The sequence below is a fragment of the Xiphophorus hellerii genome, chromosome 2 (assembly GCF_003331165.1).
Source record: "Xiphophorus hellerii strain 12219 chromosome 2, Xiphophorus_hellerii-4.1, whole genome shotgun sequence".
Taxonomy (NCBI): domain Eukaryota; kingdom Metazoa; phylum Chordata; class Actinopteri; order Cyprinodontiformes; family Poeciliidae; genus Xiphophorus; species Xiphophorus hellerii.
In genome coordinates this window covers 29,449,878-29,472,077 of record NC_045673.1, presented here as the reverse complement: position 1 = coordinate 29,472,077, position 22,200 = coordinate 29,449,878, and the positions used below count along the sequence as shown (strand labels likewise).

Sequence of the window (22,200 nt, the reverse complement as noted above, 5' to 3'; positions counted from 1 at the left end):
CTCTTTAAATTTTAAGAAAATGAGCATCTTCTTCATCCCGTACCCCCCCCGTTCTGCTAGGTGAATTGGTTCAACCCACGAGAATACCCCCCCCCCCTACTACACGGAAGTGGGCTGGCTCACGACATGCAATGTGCCTCTGTTTATAAACGCTTTATCCTCCACAATGGCTGCGGATTCCGTCGGATATTCTGGGGATTATCTTTACGTGTTGATTAAAATTCATATGAACGAAAGACTGTAGTTTGGGGTTCATTCAGAAGGGGGAAAAAGCGTGTTGTTTTCTGTCTTTTATTTTGCTCATGGTCGGAATTTAATCCCTCATCCACGAGCTGAATCTCCCAGGGTGTCGCGATAAAAACAATTACATAAAGCCCTGACAACTGGACTCCATTTCATATGAAATGGTGCGTTTAAATCAGACATAATAACACAGACATGCATTAAAGTACCAGGTAGCTTAAAGTGAACTCTTTTTATGAATCAATATAATTTTAAAATCAAATCATATATTTGACAATAAAAAAGTGGATTTTGAAGGACATTAAATGCTAAAAATGTAAAAAAAATATATATAGTTTTTATCTAGTATGTCAAAATTCTATGATTTGGTAGTTAGAATTTGTTAGAATTTAACAGTTTAGCAGATAATGGAGGGGGTTATATGTTTTGGGCATTTAAATTTGATTTAACATTCTTCGTGTTTGAAGATAGTAAAACAAAACCGGTGGGCAAAGTTAAACAAAAAAAAAAAAGACCTTTGTTTTGTTTCTAGACAGGAATCTAAAGCTTTCTACTTCTTTTCCAGCTCAAACATTTTTTTTTATTATCATGAAACAAATTCAGATTAACAAAACCACATCAAATAAACACATTTTGAAAATTCTCTTGAGATTAGACAAAATTATGTTAAACAAAACTTATGTTTCTATGGCCATTGTGCACTGGTTACAAAGCCGGTCCAAGGTTTTTTGGGCGCCCTGACCAAAATTTTATGTTGGGCCCCAGGGTGAAATTTCAAATTAAAACAAACTAAATTGACAAATACTATTTCAATTTATTTATTTTATGACAGAATATAGCTTTGATGTGAAAAAGATTTGCCTCCACCAGCTCTTTCGTATAGTTTTGCTTTAGCAGAAATCTAATTTCCCAAATTCACATTGTGTGATTTACCTTTCCTTATGTTGCTTGCATTGTGAGAACAATGTTGATAATTATTTATAAAATAAATAATAAAATAATTATTGCATTGATAATTATTTATAAAATAAATATTTATCAATATTTGGAACATGAATGTTCCAAATATTCATGTTCCAATATTCCAATATTGGAATATTGGAATATTCCAATATTATTGCAATTATTATTGCAATAATAATTATTGCAATAATTATTATTGCAATAATTATCAATGCAATAATTATTGCATTGATAATTATTTATCAATAATTATTGATAAATAATTTTTATTATTTATCAATAATAAAATTGATAAATAATTATCAATGCAATAATTATTTTATTTTTTTACCTGACGTTAACCAGGTTAGATGACTGAAAACTAATTATTATTAACAATGCCGACATTGGCCAGAGGTGGCAGTACCAAACTCTTCTGTGGGTATGAATTTAAATATGTAAACATTTGTGTTTATTGCTTCTTTATTATATGTCACCATTGAAGTAATTTGCTGTAAGTAAGTTGAAATAATACAGCTCCTGCCACACCTATAGTTGTTTTAGTCATCAGAGCTAAATCTTCTGTGCGCTGTCATCACACATCACAGATTATTTCCAGATGAATGACTCCCATCATAATTTTAGCAGCCATTTGCATCTCTGTTCGTCATCCTTCCCCCCAACCCTTTTTTTTTTTTTTTTTTTTTACAAAATACCACGATTCTGCTTGCTCACTGCACTTTTCTCTCTCTGTAAAGGCTGACTAAGTAGCAGTCTCATTGATTGCTGCTAATGCTCTCTGTCTCCTCAACAAGGCAGCACAGAGACTCAGAGCACAGAAGGAAACCGATCGCATGTGTTAAAACTATTAGTGTGATTGCATTTTGTTTCGCTGATGACGCTTCAGTTCAGATTGTAGTGCTGTGAGTTTTGCCAAAAGATGGACATTCATGTTCCAGTGGCACTTTGTAGGTTAGTCATTATGTCCAAGGAGTGATTGCTAGTATAATTGTCAAGAGTTTAGAAAGAGAAATTGTAGGTGTTCTAAAGGCCGAAATGAGACAAAGCCCTGGGAATTTATTGGTAGATCTGAAAAGGTGTGTAGGTACAAACCTGACCCAGTTATACCAGTTCTGCCTGGAGGAATGGGTCAGAATTCCAGCATATTATTGGAAGAAGTTAGTGGAAGAAAACCCAAAATGTTTGGCTCAAGTCATACAAAGGCAGCTCTACCAAATACTTGAGAAAATGTATATAAAAGTCTGGTTTTAAAAACATCTGACATATTCTTTCTGTCATTATTGTGGAATTTAGCAAAAATAAATAATTTTGGTAATTCTAACTGACCTAAAACAGGAGACGTTTGGTCTGATTTAACTTCAGACAATGGGATAAAAAGGTGCATGTCTTTTATTTCACTGTATGTAAACTTCTGGTTTGAGTGTAACCAGAAAGAAACTTTTTTTTTACCCCTCCAGGGGGTCTTTTGTGGACTCTAGTGTCCCTTATACAGTAGGCTGACAGGAAAGGGGAAGAAGACATGCGGCAGATGTCGCCGGGTCCGGGAGTTGAACCCGAGACGGCTGCGTCGAGGACTCAAGGCCTCCAAACACCATGGCTCGCCCAGAAAGAAACTTTAAGTAGGATTTCTTATTCCTACTTAATAAATTCTATTTTTCTTCTTCTTACACTTTCATGTAGGCCAAATTTGCGGAGTGCATCACCTCTCCTCAGATTCTTCTACCTGAGTTGATGGATCTCTCCAGGTCCTGTGGAGGTCTTTGTATTTAAGAGATGTGAATACTTTTTCTAAGAGCCCAACATCTCTGCGGTTAAAAATTAAAACCATTGTAGTAAAGACATACAACTTTGGGTTTCCTGGAAACCAAAAAATAGGAAGTGAAAGAGGATGTTGGTCTGGACCCAGCCATTGAACTGTTTGTAGAGGTCAGACCGAAAAAACCTACAAGTCTTGGTCTTAGTGCATATTTGATTTGTGGCCGCATGTTTCATCATAGCTGGAAGATTAAGTTGTGAAGTTTTTAAGAAACAGCAGCAGATTCAGTTAATACTCACACAGTCACTACTAAATAATTCTCTACAGCAGAGAAGCCTTTGAAGGAGAAAATAACCTGAAGTAGTACTTTGTGTAAGCTAGCTTACACAAATGTGTGAACAAGCTTATTATGTAAGTTAGTATCTACAGCCTCAGAAAATTCAGTTTAATTCAGTTTATCTAGATAGAACAATGTCACAACAATTGTAATCTCCAGGCACATTATGAAAGAAAAAGATATAAAACAATACAGCCTGATTGCTGCTTCAAACTTTATTACAGATGCTTGTGCTTTATAAATTGTTTGGAATATGATCCAGAACAGGGCAGAATTTCAACTTTGGTACATTTTCAAATGTCAACGCCTTCGGAATGGAACATCTCATCATTGTGATGACTCTAGAACATTGGTAATGATTTCACTCCAATGTGTAGGAGTACACATCGCACCTATCGACAGACTATCTTTAAGCTTCTTCAGCAAAATGGCGACGTCTGCTTTTAAGTCTGGACAACAACAAGGTGAGGTTAAAGGTTTGTAAAGGAAGAACAATCTGTACATCAATAAATTCCATTTATTAAAAGTAACTGCTCCATTCATCTCAAAATAGGTTCTGACAAAAACAGTGTGGTCTTTTTGACAAAAGACAAAAATCCACTGAAACAGTGCATGCTAAAGGATGCAGTTTACATCTCACATCCTTAAAATTTTGATATATTTCTGTAAACAGTGTTCTGTATTTTTGCCATATATCTCGGCTGCACAATGCATCCAAAAGAAATTGTCTGATGCAGTTAAGATGATTGTTTTATGAAGATAATAAAATTTGTAACATAATTATCTTGTATTATTATTGTACATTGGGCATGTAAGTGGTGGGAGTCAGAAGAACTCTAGCTAAAATAACAGCACTGTTTGCAGAGTTTTTATTTTCATATTGTAAACAGTCTGTTGAATTTTAATGCACAAATACACATTCCCATTTGTTTTTTTTTTTCTTTTTTTTTTTTTTAGAAATCATCTTACACAGTTGCACTTTCATTTGGCTCATAGTATGCTATAACCTCAGTACAGTATATTATTCTCAATTATTTATTCGGCTTAAATTCCCTATAACAATACTTTTTAATCTTGTATATAAGATAAATATGTTAATTGGCAGATTTGTAACATCACATTACAGCTACATACTATACTACAGCTGTATTGGCTGTAGTATAGTATGTACTACAGTCTCATGAGTTGTCTCATGATCTGAAGGTTGTAGGTTCAATTCCAGCTTAAGTTGGCTTCCAATCTTTGTATGTGTATGAATGTGTGTGCAAATGGGTGATGTTGTGTAAAGTGTTTTGAGTGATTGGTAACTCTGGAAAGCTGTTATAATAAATTCAACACCATATTTCAGTTCTAAAACTGACAAACTTTATTTCTAAGAAGAAAAATATTTTTTCCAGGAAAATGTTTGATGATCCAGCTGATTGATTGATTCCTACTTATGTTCAACAATTTCTTTTGAACAATACGGGAATATTTGTCAGTGTTTACCTCTATATTATAATTCTAAGTATTTTTTGTTATATGTTTTTAGACTTTGCTGTGTCACCACACTCCTCCCATCTAAATACTGCACGTTTTTGGGCTACAGAGAGTAAACATTTTCTCCAATGAACTCTTTCCTCTTTCAGATAACAAGAGTCTCTCCAATGAATACAGGAGCAACATGAATGAATCAGGGTGCAGGACTAGAAAGGCTAATGTCACTGAGTCGGGGAACAAGAAGTTGCGGAAAGTAAGCTGCAACAACGTCAACAGTCACAATGCCGGTGAACCTCACAAAGTGACCGTAAAGTTGGTCAGGGAAAGGAGCAGTAGGAAAAGACGCTCTGTTAAAAGGGAACCAGAAAAACGCACCAATCTGTTGCCAAGCATAATTGTGATTAGCAGCAAAAGCAGCACCAACAGTGGTACAAATGAAGAGTTGTTGAATAGGATGTGGAAGAGGACAGCCAGTGCTAATGCAGAGCCCTCTGAAAGGGTCTCTCTGCCAGAACATGGCACCAACAACTCACACAGTGACCTCCACACAAGCAAATGTGAGCCCACACTTTGAAATAATTATAAGTCAACAAGCAAATGCCAACTGTCCCGTATTAGCTGGGATGTCCCGTAATTTTAGTCAGATTGAAGTGTCCCGTGCGGTACGCTCTCACTCGCGTTTTGACTCGGTTTGCAATTTGTTCTAACGAACACTAGATGGCACTCCTCTCCTCAGGTAACATGACCCGGATTAAGAATTACTGTCGAAGTAGAAAGCGCGAACCTTCGAAGGAGTCTTCCAGTCAGAAGTTACAGCTAGCTAGAGCAGCAATTTATTTTATAAACATATTGAGAAATCTGCAAAGAAAAAGAGTCTAAATCTACAAAGAAATCTGTTAAACGGGTTAAACGTGTCAAAGGGGGATTGACACGTTTTTCAGTTCATGCCGTCGGGAGTTTTCTATTGGATATTGACGTGAATTAGGCTTAATGATAAATAAGTAAAATATTTTTCAGGTCGGTATTGCATTAGTTTTTAATTCTATTTGCATAGTGATGTCTCCTTGAAGTTGCAGTTTTGGTTTAAAGACATACTAATGCTAAAAAAAGTGTAAATAAATAAATCATCGTGTTGATTAAATCCATCTTTTAATCCATCACGTTAGACAGAAGTAACATAAACAATATTAAATCTTGTTTGGCTGTAACTCAATTGTTGGGGAAACAGGAAGTTTTGAGAAGATGGAGTCACAGTGGACGCCTCAAACGGTGTTGTCATGTATTTTGGAGGTGATCTGTTGTTCATTATTTTTTATAATTAAAACGAAATTAAATAAACGAAAGAAAATACACTACAGGAAGTATTTATATTAGCACATGCGCAAGCTAGCTGATGCTATATGGGTCGTGCTTCTGGAACTGATCATGCAGACACGAAGCAGCCATTTTGTATCTGCCGAGGCTAATGACAACCTCCAGTCTATGGTAAATTCCATCAAACAAAAAGAACTGCAAAATGCTCGTAAGCCTTGAAAAACCCGGACGGATACAAACAACAGACACTAGGACTTTACCTCCGATTGTTGCATATTATTAACAATAATGATCTGGCAGTAGTCATTGCTTTATCAAAAGTGTCATCTTTGTAAATATACAGCTGATTTTGAAAGAAAGTACAAGCAGCTGGGACTCATTGGAAAAGGGGGCTACGGTTCCGTCTACTCTGGCCTGCGCCTTGCCGACTCCTTACCGGTTGGTATTGCGTTTTGTCCTTGACATCTTTGACCAAACACAGACATCCTATGGACGGAATAAAGACTTCTGCTCATGTCCAACAGGTGGCCATCAAGTACGCTGACAGCAAGAGAGTGCAAGGTGAATTGAGAGTGAGTGAACTAGTTTGGAACCCACCACCGTACTTAGAATTCGTCTTTCACTTTGCATTACACAAACCAGACATCTGGGTTTTTTAGATGGGCTGCGTCCCCCTAGAGGTGGCGCTGATGCAGAAAGCAGGCGGCGGGCCGGAAGCAGTCGGGAAGTTTGCCGCCGTCACCCTGCTGGACTGGTACTGTCTGGATCACAAGCTCGTCCTTGTTATGGAAAGACCGCCGTTCTCCTTGGATCTTGCGCAGTACATCCACTTTCGAGGAGGTCGTCTGCAGGAAGATGAGGCCAGGGTAGGGAAGCCGGACGGCTAGTGTCACCTCAGGAATCTAAGGGCACCTCTGGCTGCCTCAGGCTTGTTTTGATTTGTCTAACTTTTAAAGATGTAGCACCGCATTTTGTGTTTTGGTTAAAGCTGGTGTATGTAACTCTTATGAAGAATATGTTTTCTACATATTTGTTGAAACTGTCACCATGTCATGACGGTGTATTATGAGACGGAAAATCTGTGAATAGATCGATCTCCTTCACCTCCTCCCTGAGCTATTAGTGCAGTCTGAAGAAATGCAAAAACAACCAATCAGAGCCAGGAGGCGGGTCTTAGCGCTGTCAATCAACCTCACTGCTAAACGTGCTAATTGCAGAGAAACAACTCAATGTTACAGGAAAACCGTCATCATCGGTGGCCATGGTAACTAGCTTAGCATTCACAACAGGCTCTGCTGACACAGTTTTAAAAGGTGTAGCGGTACCAGAGAGCAAGAGGGGAGCAAGACGGGGATCAACAGCAGAACACTGGATTGTGATTTACAGCTCTAAGACCCGCCTCTGAGCTCTGATTGGTGGCTTCTTGTTGGCACTGAGTACTGTGAAAAGGCAGAGGAGCTCAATATTTTTTTCCACAGATTATCTGTCTCATACCATATTGTCATGACCAGTGACTGACGTTACTGACGTCAGACCACTTTTTTCAGTAACGAGTAATCTAACGCGTTGCTATTTCAAATCCAGTAGTCAGACTACAGTTACTTATCGACTAACCACTTTGCATTACTGTGCGTTACTATTTCTTTTGTAATTTCATTTAATTTCCTCTACGTGTCTTGGTGAGTAACTGCCGTTTCTGTGCGGCAGTATCAGCAGTGACAGAAATGTAAACAATGGAGGGAAACGCGCATTTTGTTGCTGGAAAAACAGAAACTAATTGTTGTTTCGGTGGCCAAGTCTGATTATTATAAGCGACTTTGGGCTTGTTTTTTTGTAAAGTCGCTTGCAGATTTAATGAGTCGCGGGCCGCGCTTTTTGGGCTTGGAAATAAGCAGACATAAACCCTAGAATTTGTCTGACATCCAGTTAGTTTTAGTCAGACTCTTCCTGTCCATCATTTCCCGGATGATTCCTTCCGCTGTGTCTTTGTTAATGTCAAGGTAATATGACGTCGAGCTTTCGCTACGACAAAACTGCAAACATCGACACTAATCTGAACAACGCAATAAACGTGAAAACAGCCATGAATGAACGTGTCCGTAAAGTTGCGCAACTTAACGCCATTGTAATTATTAATATTAAGATAAGTGTCACAAATCTGTTCAGCCATCTGAGTTGTGGAGCCGCAGGAGGAGCTCTGTGCGCTGCGCTCTGACAGCAAACGCAGGGCCGTAACGCAGAACCTGGAGGCTGGGGGGAGGGTGAGGGGTTCGGGGGTGGAGGGCTCTATTTAGAGTTTTCCAGACAACAGTGGAACACACACTAATACGCACAAATTACTGTTGTAGTTTTTTTTTGTACAGTTTTTTTTGTACTGTTGTAACCATTAAACAATCTCCCCTTCAGTTCAACCACATAAGTGGAAACACATTGTTGATGTAACCATTATAAAATAACTTGCAATTAAGTATTGGTAAAGGTCAATGTAATTTTCACAGGTGGCGAAGCGTTGTTGTTAGCAGCTGCTGAAAGTAACTAAAAAAGTTACTTTTAATGTAACTTAGTTACTTTCCAAATCAAGTAATCTGTAATCTAACTAAGTTACTTTTTCAAGGAGTAATTGGTAATCCAATTAAAGTTACTTTTTCAAAGTAACTATGCCATCACTGGTCATGACATAGTGACAGTTTCAACAAAGATGTAAAAAAAAAAAAAAAAAAAAAATTCATTAAAGTTGTATAGTGCAGCTTAAATAACTATATTTGAAATATAAACATTTTCATTTCATTAATTTCATTTTATTCTTTATTTCAGTCACTCAATAATGAGTATGAATAGTTTATGTAACAGCTGATATAAATCATGGATGAAAAGGAGCAGAAAGAATTAATCAGCTTTTATCTGGCTTCTATTCACATGAAAAGAAAATTAGTTATTCAACTCTATATTTCAAATACACAAAAAAACATTCACTTATTCAACACCATATCACTTCATTGTAATGATTTTGTAATGTCTTTTAAATGCAGAAAGAGAATCAAACTTTAGTTCCTGTTTTCACAGATCATCTGTCTCATGTTATATTGTCATGACAACGTGACAGTTTTAACAAATATGTGAAAAGTATATTATATTATAAAGCATATTATAACATAATATAACATTTGCATACTGCATCTTTAAAGGTGACAAATACATTTTCACAGCACTACATGTTATTCTGTCTCAAAAAATAAAGTCAACATGTATCATTTATTTAAGCAAAGGAGACGTTTTGTTTGTTGTTTTACTTCAGGCTCTCATGAACCAATTGGTGAACGCCGCCATGGAAATGTACAATAAAGGTGTTTTCCACCGGGACCTGAAGTTGGAGAACACGCTGGTAGAAATCGGCCCCAAAGGGCCGCGGCTCCGTATTATTGACTTTGGCTGTGGTAGTTATGAGCTGAAGAAAGTTTTCCGCTATTTCCAGGGTATAACTTAACTCTGCTAAACATTTAACGTAGCTTTGAGATTGCATTTGAGTCCTTTCCCAGTTGGAATCAGATATTTACATTTACACATGCATTTTATTTTCTCAGTCTGAAGTTAAATCAGACCAAACATTTCTTGCTTTGTCTTAGTTAGAATTACCAAAATTATTTCTTAAACTTAGCAAGAATATTTTTTGGAAATTTTATTGCAACTTTCCTAGAATACGAAAGTTTACATACATTCGGTCAGTGTCAGAAATAATTGTCTTGTAAACTGTACAACTTGGGTCAAACCTTTTGGGCTTCATTCTACAAACTTCTGATAGGTTAACCTAATTCAGTGGTTCCCAAAGTGTGGGGCGCGCCCCCTACAGGAGGTGCAGTGCCATTACAGGGGTGTGGGGGAGGGGGTTTGGGCCGCAGGAAGCAGTGTGGATGAATAAAAACCAAACAGTTACACAAAAGTGTTTCACTGTGAAGATGGTTTGTAGTGTGTTTTGTTGCAACCAGAAGTGTGAAATAAACTTCAGTGGAGTTTGAAAACAAAATATGTGTATAGGTTTATGTCTGGTTGAACGATGTGTGTGCCCAGTTGAGTTTTTTTAAAAATCTTTTTTGGGGGGGGATTTTATTGTAATCCACAGGGGGGCCCAGAACAGTTTTGGGAACCAATGGGAGGGGTCCAGAAGAAAATCTTTGGGAACCACTGACATAATTGGAGTCGCACTAAACTAAGTCAAGCTAAACTTTTGAATTCAAGTTCAGTTACAAAAAAATCTCTAAAAAATATTTTTGAATAAATAAGTTTTCTCGCCTTTAGCAAGTAGAAGTAATTTTTCTAATTCTAACTAAGTTAAAACAAGAAAAGTTTGGTCTGATTTAACTTCTGTCAGAAAAAAAAAAGCTTATATCTTTTTATTTGGTGTATGTAAATGGTTTCAACTGTATTTATCTCCCAGGATGTATGAAACTGAACCAATGATCTCATAAAGCTTCCACAGGACAAGAAAACTGAAAACAAACAAACAAAAAATCCGGTCCACTTTGACTCTGCTTGTTTTCCAGGTACTCTTCAATATGCTCCCCCAGAATGGTTCAAACATAAAACGTACAAACCTATTCCCACCACAGTTTGGCAGTTGGGAGTAATGCTTTACTGCATGCTGCACAGCTGTCAGTTCGACACCAGGGTTTTCGCGATGGACTGGATTCAATTTAGCAGCAACCTCTCCCGAGGTGGGCACAGAACCAGCAGCTACAATTACAGTCTGCCTATTTTCTGGAGCAAAATTTTCTCGTTGCGTTTGTTCCAGAGTGCCTCGGTTTCCTCCACCTCTGTTTGGAGGAGGAGTGTAAGAAGCGAGCCACCTTGGAGCGGCTTCGTACTCACGCCTGGATCAGCGGACTGAATCCCGCTTCTCAGGGGTCTGCAACACTTCTGCCAACATCTGACACTTAATTTCCATGGAAAATATAATAAAGTTGTATTTTAATTGGTCTCTGACTGTTTCCTATATGTATGTATTATGTGAACTAGGAAGAGAGGCATAAGCAGAGGGGAGGAGGGTGTGATTTTAAAGCACTAATTTTATTTTATTGAGAATATAGAATTGAACGCATTAAACATTTTACAGATTCAATCATTTTCTTTTTTCCCTTGCAAAAGTCCCGAGCTGGAACCTTTGTATTTGTGTGTTTCTGGTACGCCCATAAATCTGACGCACAAGCAGCGTCTGATAATAGCAGCAATGGATGACAACACCACTTCTCTTGGCCCACTGGGTGTTGGTTTTTGCTTCAAAAACAATCTGACAGGGACGCTGCAAAAGACTGTTGTGTTCAAGTTGTGCTAAAAGGGATTAGCCTATCACTGGAGCTATTCAAGCCTAAAATAGCATCTCAATACTAAACATGATGCAGCACCACGGACGTCCCCAATGCTAATGTTAGCGTCCACAGATCACATTTCTAAAGGATTTTTTGTCAAAAAAGTTTCATGAATGATCAGGACTTCCTTCAACATTTGAAAGCTGAATGGATATAATAACACTTCACCAAAAACAATAAATACATTTGTTCTTGAAATCATATGTGTATAATTTAGCAGCTAAAATGTTTTGGGTTTTTTTAGTTAAAATGTTGGTTATTCTGGCAATACTTAGTTTTCGATTAGAATGTGATTAATTGCGATTAATGAATTAACAGACCCTGCAACTGACTTGATTAAAAATTTTAATTGAGTCCCACCATCTCCCATCATTCTCATAGCCTTGGCCCCCCTGCTGCCCCTGACGATAAAAGTCTAAGTCCGCCACTGAGAGAAAAAATAATCAGAGAAGGCCCGTCTCGTCCGGCACCGACCTAATTGAGACATTCTTCAGTATTAATCTGAACCTTTTTTTTAGTTGAAGAAATTCCAACAGATATATCACTGTTTTGTATTGGAAGATGATCAAACCCACTGTACATCGTTTGCAAGGGCGGGTACGTTACTATCTCTTTTCACATATAAAACCAGACATTCTTGTATAAAGGTTTAAGCTAAAATTGTACTGAAAATACCACAACATTTTAAAGTGCGTTTGTAAAAATCTGTTTGAAAGTTTGAGACTCTTGAGGTAAGTTTTGTCTTGACCATCAACAGGAAAACTTCCCTTTTCCTGTTGAGCCACTTTAACTTTGTTTCATGTATATTCTCTCAGCATATTTGTGATTATTTGGGATGATGTGTTTTGCAGCAGTTTGATAAAATGATCTGGTCCGTTAGCCGGTCACGCGCAGATGCTGGCTAGATGGCGGCTTAGCTGTTGAATTCTTCATGAACCGACACTGACTTCGGTAACGTGACGCCAATCGGTCGTCACCTCCACCCTCACCTCCTCCTCCTTCGCATCTCATGGAAAGTGGAGGAATATTGGTTTTCACTGTCACGAGGGCAACACCTCGACAGCGAATGAGGAACTACCTCAAACGGCTTTCCGAAGACGAACTAGTTCTCGTAATTAAGAAGCAGCAAAGGTAACACAAGCATCCCTCGTTTTCCTTTCGATTGCAGCCTCCAGGATCAAACGTCTTAAAATTCATTGCATGTCGTGCCGAAGACCTGCTTTGAAAACGAAATAACACTGTGGTCTGTGAAAGGCAATGCGCAGCTCCAACCTGATTTGATTAAACAAAAGAAAACAGTGGATGCTGTGGTAACAGTGACGTTGGCTGTGGGAGCCTCCGTGGCGTGTTGTGTATTCAGAGTGAGACCCCAAGGCCACGCAGAGTGCTGCTAGATTTGCGACGTGCAAAAGGAGGGAAGCACTGCTTGATGATTGATCTCCTTCTACCTTCGTGGAACCTTGTTGTTCTGGTTTATTCTGACTTTTTTTTTCTTATTTAAAAATTAATTTCTCTTTTGAAAAAGAAAAAGGAAAATCTCCAATCAGGGGTTTTCTGATGGGTGGTTTATCATTTCTCGCAATGCATTTCTTATCGTGATAAAATTTTCATTTATCCTTGTCACAATAAATTCCAATTATGTTTAAAAACCGCTAAAACTGTCTCATATAAGCAAGATTCTTCAGACTTCTTGCAGCTGGTGAGAGCTGTGCAGGATCTGCTGTAGTGGTCTGTATTACAGCGACTTTGAAGAAACATCTGACTGAAGACACTTGTCAATGTTCTACGGTCATGAAATGAACCAACTAACAATCCCGAGGTCATGGCACTGAAACTTTGTGTTGGTGTTTTTGTGACAGCTGGCTGACTTAGGGTTCTAAAGTACGATTTTATCATCTGTTGCTCCGGTCGGCGCTTTTCTGTAAGAGTTCGATGCTGCTGTCACTGTTGTGGGAGAGCTGAGTCTCCGCAGTTTGCCTCGGCTCACTGACACCCATTCCCATTCTGTACAGTGGATTTTCTGTTCACTGGGTCGCCACACAAACACCCTGTAGAGCTTGTGACATTATCTGAAGACTTGCAGAACTCAGTCCTTTTGTGAAGAATACGAACAAGGCCACATTTAATTTGGCCCCTGGTGATCAGTGTTACCATTGATAGGCTGAGTTCGGCGGGCTGGGTGTGGGGGGTCGGGAGTCCTGCATATGATTATGGACTGAGGCATAAAATTAAGCAAATATTATGGTACAAAGAGTAAAAATGTTTCCAACACATTACCGTCAATCAGTTTGTTCATATCATATGGTACATAGAGTAATGCTTTGTCCTCACTGCATGTCAGTAGTTGACTGAAAAGCTTCTTTTGCTGTTTTGCAATCTCCGTTCATACATTTTTTGTTGATTGTTTCAAGTTGTAACATTGGGTATTAATTAACTTTTACATGTAAATACATGAGATTTTAGCCATGTGGCTAATTTCCATCTCCTTTGGCAGGTTGATGAGTGTGATATTTAATAATAATGATAAAAAAAAGACAGACAACTTAAAAAAACAACAACTTTTCATCAAGGAGAAGAGACGGTAATTAAACTGCAATTTGTAGTCTATAATTGCAGCCAAAACAGAACTGGATACAGTTAAACTACACTAACAGCATAGCGTACAGTCATTAGGCAGTGTATAGTTAGCGTATAGTTAGTTAAGTTAGCCAACAGTTAGCTAACAGTATGCTAGCTGACAGGTATTTTATTGTAAACAAGGAACATACAAGAACAAAATAGTTAACACCACAAATACAATTTCCAAAGGCATTACATTACAGAACGTAGAACAATAGTTTACAGTGTAAATATCAAACTGGTGCTTGAGGGTTGCAGTTCTTCAAGGGGTAGTTATTATTGGAATTGCTGTAGCATTTGAGCATAGTTTTATAACTTCAATGTAAGTATTAATAGAAGATAATAAAATCTGGAAATAAGACTTTTGTTGTAAGTATTTGGTGGTATGAATATAATATTTACTATAAATGCTAAAAAGTTAACATATCAAAATTCTATTTTAACATGTTTACATCCATCCCAAATGACACAACATTTTCTGTCAAAGCAATATTCATATTCTTTTGATGGAAAAAAAGAAAAATTGACATATCCTTCCAGAATATTTTGGTGTAGCAACAATCTAATGCTAACAGGTAGAGTACAGTGAGTTTAGCTGGGTGACACAATTAGCTGAACATGCTAATTAGCTAAACAGCCTAAGTGTGTGACTAGTAAAATGATCCTGTGGCCTAAGTCACTACAACAAACAAATCTGCTGTATCACTTTGCATGTTAAACAGATCCATGTGCTTCTTTGAGGGTTAAATAAATAGTTTTGTCCCATTGTTCATTGTACTGTAATCTATGACTGCAGTGCATTTAGACGACATTGCAATTTTAGTGTCCCACCCTTCTACAATCTGTGCCCCTGCTTGCCCTCCCGCTAAGTGAAAATAAAAATCTAGACACTCCCTCTGAAGAAAACCTCTAGCCGCAGCAATCCCACAGTCATTTAAATCAGATTTAGATGTTCTAAGAGCAATCTAGCAGCTTAGCACTAACTTTACAAGACAATCCAAATCTGCATTCATGTCCAGCTGAGTAACTGCTTTGGTCAGCCCACTGCGGGGCCAGTAATCTCACTGGAGACGTTGAAGGTGAACTGGATGAACCATACGACATACGAGTCTGATCTAAAGCTTTGGAAAGTTTTAAAGAGTGAATCAAAACCATGGAGAAAATGCAAGAAGTGATCTGGCTAATTAAACAAATAATGTGATTCATGTACCGCTTCCCCAGGTTCTGCCCTTCTCATCTCATGCACGTAATGTGTGTAAATACGTGTTGTGCGCGATCTCTTTTGTTCTCAGAAGCATGTAATGTGGATCAGAGCATTGAGAGTTTAAAATGCCAGCTTGTAATTACAATCACCTACTTGACTGACTGAATCAGACTGAGGTTGCAAAAGAGACTGTAGCACCTTGCAAAACCATCCATGCCCTCTGAACTGCTTCACTTTTTTTAAAATTATTTTAGTGGGCTTTTCCGTGACAGACCAACAAAGTTATGTATAATGGTGATGTGGAAGAAATCAGATTTTTAATTTTTATGAAAGTTCAGAAGGCTGTCGGTTGTTTTTTTTAGGGGTATTAAATTACAAGGGGCCAGACTTTTCAGCTCCACTAAACTGAATTAACTAATACAAATAGTTTGCATTAGTTATCACCTAAAATACAATAAAATACAGTGAAGTTTGTAGTTGCAAGCGTGACAAAAACTATGAAAGCATTCCAGGCACTCTAGATGTCAAGGCATTCAATTTTTGGTAATTACTTTTATGGATCATTGACATCTGCACACTTTGCATCCACAGAGCATGCAAAGTCCTGCGCATTGTGCAGAAACCCAAAGCTGGAGGTATACATTCTAGTAAAATTTTGACTCCCACTCCCCTCTTTCGTCAAGCCCTTCAGATGGAAATGATGGGCTTAATATGCCCAATGAAAGTGGCTACAGAAGAGTAACAGAAAATCCTTGGTAGAGTCAACACACGGCTGCTGTCCAAACCACCGCTGCCTTTCGGCTCGAGAGGTCATTGACTGGTGTAATCTGCTGTCTAAATCTGCAGTTTGGCCCTGTCTGGTCGTTGTCTGGGTCCTGTGCACTTGGACAAAAGTGACGGACACCTTGCTCACCGACAAAGGCCCCGGCTCTAATTGGAGCAGACAAGGCTTGCTGATGGAGGCTTTTTAGGCAACTGAACTTGTTCAGTAATTCTTAGAGGAGCTGATGAAACATAAGAGACACACAGTTGGGACTCCAACAACAGCAGCAGCGCCGAACTGTCCTGTATCTGCACATCAACTGCAGGACAGAAGTTGTGCTTTGACCCGTACTGCCCTTTAGCAAAAATAATGCCTCTACTGAACCTTTGAAGACTCTGAAAGTGTTGACATTGAGGGGACATAAGGATTGGTTGATGCTCCTCTTGCTGTCATAGAGAATTGTGGCTCAGGCTTTGAAGGCAAACGCGAGTTTGAGCTTCCGACTCTCTTCTGCTGTGGTGCTTTCATCCAGGAATGTCACAAGCCCAGGAAAAGGGCTTTTTTTGTTTCCAGACCAAACGCTCCGGGAAGAACAATCTGTTCTTTTTTTTTAACTCTGAGAAAGGAGACTGAGTCCCTTTTAGAGAGCCACGACAACTGTGTATGGTATAACCTGTGTGGGCCGATGGAATCGCCTCAAAGTGAATGACTGGAGAATCAGCACAGAGTTCTCACCACAGGAGAGCACCAGGTCTTTGTGATCACAAATACCATGGAAAAAACGTCCGCATTGTTCCCACTCTACTGGATTTTTGTTCTTCTGTTCCTGTGATTCACCCACAAAGACTTAGCCTCTCTGACCTTCCTCGAGCCTCACAAAAATGCCCACACAAGTCGCTGACACTGCATTTTATTGTCACTAAGTAACTTGACCAAGTCACATTGCATGTTTCGCCAGAATACAGCATCCTCAATGTAATACTTATAGCAATTTTCTATAGTCACACATACAACTCAAAGTACTTTATAGTCACATTACCCAATTGCATTCACTAACACGCACATTCATTAGGCAACTTTGGGTTAAGTGCTTTGCTTAAGGACGCATCAAGATGCGAAGGAAGCTGGAATACAACCAACAAACTTCCGACTGCAAGACTACTTCTCTGCCTACTGATTCACACTAGTGCCCAGCACAAAAATCTCGTGTAGTAAAATTAGCGATTTGTTTCTCTCAATATTTACAGTCATAGAAATAGTGAGAAGTAAGACTGAATGAGAACCAAAGTTTGTTTAGCCACCATGCTTAGCAAGCGTGGTAAGGAATGGCAGAAAAATGTAGCAAAGACTGCCATCTTGGGGTCACTGAAGTAGCCACCCATTTATCCAGTCAGCTATTGTCTATACCCGGTTATCACTGCAGAGTTGTGGGGAGGAGAGATGTGGGGATGGCTGGTGCCAATCTCCAGCAAACAGTAGGAGAGAGGCAGTGTACTGTGGATGGTACAACCTGTGTGGGCCGATGGAATTGCCTCAAAGTGAATAACTGGAAAATCAGCTCAGAGTTCTCACCACAGGAGAGCACCAGGTCTCTCCAGAAAATCCTTGGTAGAGGATACAAAGAAATACAAAGCTAAAGTAATGTTGTGAAACCCTGACCTAGTTCAGTTAAAATGAATAATTCTACTGGTCTCTAAAAATGTTAATGTTCCAGATGTACACAAACTTACGCAGATGTTTTTTGGACTGTAGGAGGAAGCTGGAGTACCTTGAGAGAACCCACATGTACACATGGTGAACCTGCAAACTCTATGCAGAAAGATCCTAGGCTGGGATTCCCATTGCTAGTGGAGCTTCTTGCTGCAAGCCAACAGTCCTACTAACTGCGTAACCATGTAGCTGTCCATAGCAACTATTAGACACTATCCACACACCAAGCTGTTTTTTTGGGGAGGCATGCCAAGAAAACGCATTTTCCATACTTCTGTCACAAACATAACCATGTCCTGTTTACTAACCACCAATACTGGACGAATATGTGGCAAGGCAGCCCATGTCCTCTGTTAAGTATTGCGGCAGAATCTCAGATGACCAAACATACACAGGCAACCGCTTGCGATGACTGTCAGACCTAGGTCCATCAGGAACTTGTGGGGTGAGCTGAAGAGAATAAAGCTTAAGAGAGAACCTAAGACTGAATGATCCACAGAAAATGACCCCTCTCTCTGTATGCTCCAACTTTATGGAATGTTATAAAAGTAGCTGTTGTACTGGCATAAAAAGGCTGTATGGTCAAAGTATTAACACTGTAGTGCCAGTAGTTGTGCCATGAGTGATTTTGTAAGGATTCTGGGACTGTAAAAAAAATTTAATTAACAAAATGTAAGAGAATGCTATTAGAGTTAAAGAGTATATCTTAATCAGGAATTGAGGGTGAAAACCGAGGAATGATTACAATCTTCTGCTGACATTCAGCCTGGAGAATGTTTACCACATATATCCTTTTACCTTTTATATTCAATGATCAATAACTATTCAACAAAGAAATACAAAGCTAAAATAATGTTGTGAAACCCTGACCTAGTTCAGTTAAAATTAATAATTCTACTGGTCTCTAAAAATAATGTGTTCCAGATGTATACAAATCAGTGATAATATACAATAAGTAGCAAGTAGGAGGAGTGTGTGTGTAAACCCAAACAACAGTTTCCCCACTAACTGTATGTTCTCTGTTTCACTTAAATTATCTCTGGAAAATGTGATTTTACCTCAATCAGCTTCCAAAATCATTTGTTTTCTCACTAATGTGACCCTGAAACAATTATTTCCTCCACACGGTGAAGACATTTTGTTTGCACTGAAACTCTCCAAACATCAAGTAACCAGAGGTAGTCAAACCACTACCTCTATTGTTGATAAATGGAGTCACACTTTCGAGCTCCTTTGTGGTCAGTCCACATAACATTCAAAGTACCAAATTAAAATATTAAAAATGTTAATCATCAAGCTTTGACAGTTTGATTACCCTAAAAAATATTACAGCTAACCCCCCACCCCCAAAACTTTTATGCTTAATGCAATTCTTGTTGCCAGGAAGCAATAAAAAAAACCCAAAAGAAAAAACAATGCGAAAATCAAAATCACTGGATGGAAAGGGAAACAAGCAAGAAAACCTCAATAAAACAATACGCCTCAAATCCCACCTGGGTAAGTAATTGAACTATATACTAAAGCAGCTACATGTTCACATATTTGTTGCAGGACAAGAACATTTCCCCCAAACTGTTTTCAAGACCATTTCCACTTCCACTTTGGACCGTAAGGTGAAGTGACGTAGCGTAGCTCGTGGCGTAGCGTCATTTCCATGGAAACCGCTTCAACACTGAAAGAAGGTCATGTTCGTTCAGCTATCTTCTTCGTAGTATAGCTGGGGACTATTTATCGATAACTTGCTACTTAGTGTACACAAGACACGTACGGAAAGTGGTAATTACGTAAGGCCATTTTATTACTATGACAGAGAACAAGGACGTACGTGAAGCCAACTTACTAAGGCTTAATACGAATAAAACTAAAGGAAACCCGGGCAGCTTCTACAACAGCGAGCTGGTGAGTCTAATTAATATGGACACAGCTGGCTTGATGAATGTTTAACTCGCTAAAGTATTCACACCCCTTGAAATTGTTCGTATTTCTTCTATTACACAGATTTCATGTGATAGACTATCTATCTATCTATCTATCTATCTATCTATCTATCTATCTATCTATCTATCTATCTATCTATCTATCTATCTATCTATCTATCTATCTATCTATCTATCTATCTATCTATCTATCTATCTATCTATCATCTATCTATCTATCTATCTATCTATCTATCTATCTATCTATCTATCTATAGCTAGATAGTTATATATAGTTATAGATAGATAGTTACTGTATATATATATATATATATATATATATATATATATATATATATATATATATATATATATATATATATATATATATATATAAAACTCTAAGCCATTTGTTACTTTCCTTACACTTCATTATTAGTCATTCATTGTTAATCAGTTACAGTTCAAATGAGTTGAACTTAAACTGGGATAACAAAACATCAGCACTGAAGTCATGCAGACGTTTTCAACGGCAGATGAGTTTTTGTTAGAAATATCTGTCAAGTTGACTTTGAACCCAGTCAGATTTGCAGATTGTGAAGAGAAGACAGCGCGTGACTAAACAAGCTGACTATTTGATTCCAGGATGACTTTCCACCTTCTCTGATCAGCTACTTTGAGATCTCAAAAAGCCGAGCAGCCGCCTGTGAGAAGCTGATCCTCGGGGAACTCGAAGGTATAGTTAGGAAGAAATTCATTAATGGTCTTTTTTGGGAAGACTTTACTGTGAAGCCATGGCAGAAATGGATTTTCAGTTTATATTTATTAAATATAAGCCCTCATACTTAATATGTTTCAGATGAGGTATTATTCCTGATCAAACTATAATCTACATTTTTGGTTCAGTTAACAATCTTGTGAACGATTAACACAATTGTCCACAAGGGGTCACTGATGTCCTTTTTTAGCTACCTTACAGACGGCAGGCTGCACAGAATCAGGAGGCCTAAAACGAAGATCGAATTTTTATCAGAGCATCCAGATATTTCGGAAATGTGCATATTACATATAATATATATTTGAGCTGATTATTGCAAACCATTAATCTACACCATCTGCAGACAGACATTTTACAAAACTGGATAAAGTGCAGTGCAATTCCTAGGTGGAGGTGTATATTCCCTAAGCACGGAAGAGGATTAGTCCCCCAAAAAAGTTTAACCTTTTTCTTTTCAGGATTCTGAGAAAAAAGTTAGAATTTTCAAGCAAACAAACAAAAATAAAAAGATTAGCGTTAGAATGTTGTGATTAAAGTCAAGTTTATTTTATCCTCAGTGACCCTAATCCTTTTCCGTACTTATATGTTGTTTTCAAGGAGGTTTGCAGTGAAAGATTACACAAAGCAAAATGTAAATAAGAATATCTATATAGATTGATCCAGTTGATCATGGGAACAATATTTTACAAGCTAGATTACTATTTTTGATTGTTGCCACGCCTGTTAGAAGCAAGAAATCCCACAAACAGAGCTTCTCTGAGAGCAAGTAGTCTGAAGCATCTCAGAAAGCAACACATCTACAAACATTCAAAAGCAGATGATAAATAAAGGGATTGACGAAAGGAAAGAATTCCCACTGCATTTCTTAGGTTTTGGTTTTGTTTGGCCCTGTGGGAAATTCATTCAATGCTGCTGAATTACAACAATTCAGCACAGAAAACTAGAAGTTCCTCTTGTACAAGACTGTTGGTCAAGTTACTGTGGCACAGCCAGTTATTAGGCTTAGGGGGCAAGTTGGTTTGGTTTTCACCATTTAATCCCTGCATATGTAAAAACAAACCAGCAAACCCTGATTTCACAGATTATGCAGAGATTTTTTTGTGATGTGATCTTTGATTTAAAATATGTGCTGTGATGAACTGAAACATGTACACGTGACAAAAAAAAAAGCACAAAGGGAATCTATTATTTTATTTAATTTAATTTTTTTTTTTACAATACTGAACATTTAATGGACTTTTCACAGACGATAAAACAGAGACTGAGAAAGATTTTCCGTTGAACGTCGGCGACCGTCGGCCAGAGCGGGAGAAACCTCGCCATGAGCAGCTGCAGAAAACAGAGCAAAGGCAGCAGAGAGAGACAGACTTCCAGGAAGAGCTGAGGAGGATCACAGAGGCTGAAAAGGTGAGCCACAGCGGATGCGCTCAGCTTCAGTCTCATCATGCAGAGTAAAGATGGATGTTGGTAACACTGCCAGTGTAGAAGATCTGTAACCTGATGCAGATTGTTGGTTTTTGACTTTGACATTAGCCAACGGATGGTTTGATATTTTTAAATAATCCACAGTTTCAGCAGATGGAACTTGAGCTCAGGAAGAGAACCGCTCAGGAGAAACTTGAACAGGAGCTGCAGCTTCAGCAGGTAGGTGTGCAGGTCGCATATGCTCCTGTTATGAAGATTATATTTTAAGTTTTTTTACATGTGTATACCGAGGCGCCAAAGAATGTGGAGTTTAATTCAACTAACCTAAACCTC

The 22,200-nt window shown here is 38.3% G+C and overlaps 2 protein-coding genes across 2 annotated transcripts in view; both read left to right on the top strand.

Annotated features, from left to right (window-relative positions):
- Nucleotides 1-3,654: 3,654 nt before the first annotated feature.
- On the top strand, nucleotides 3,655-11,024 carry LOC116710954 (serine/threonine-protein kinase pim-1-like). Its single transcript, XM_032550274.1, has 8 exons — nucleotides 3,655-3,763; nucleotides 4,928-5,335; nucleotides 6,436-6,530; nucleotides 6,617-6,664; nucleotides 6,752-6,958; nucleotides 9,388-9,565; nucleotides 10,631-10,801; nucleotides 10,879-11,024. Exons 1-8 carry the CDS (start codon nucleotides 3,655-3,657, stop codon nucleotides 11,022-11,024), a joined length of 1,362 nt encoding a protein of 453 aa, XP_032406165.1.
- Nucleotides 11,025-19,427: 8,403 nt separating this feature from the next.
- Nucleotides 19,428-22,200, top strand: part of lrriq1 (leucine-rich repeats and IQ motif containing 1) — a 43,187-nt gene continuing 40,414 nt past the window's right edge. Inside the window, exons 1-4 of the mRNA XM_032577257.1 lie at nucleotides 19,428-19,647; nucleotides 20,310-20,400; nucleotides 21,689-21,849; nucleotides 22,012-22,086. Of these exons, the coding sequence (XP_032433148.1) occupies nucleotides 19,552-19,647; nucleotides 20,310-20,400; nucleotides 21,689-21,849; nucleotides 22,012-22,086 (423 nt within the window). The 5' untranslated portion in view covers nucleotides 19,428-19,551. The remainder of the gene's footprint in view (nucleotides 19,648-20,309; nucleotides 20,401-21,688; nucleotides 21,850-22,011; nucleotides 22,087-22,200) is intronic.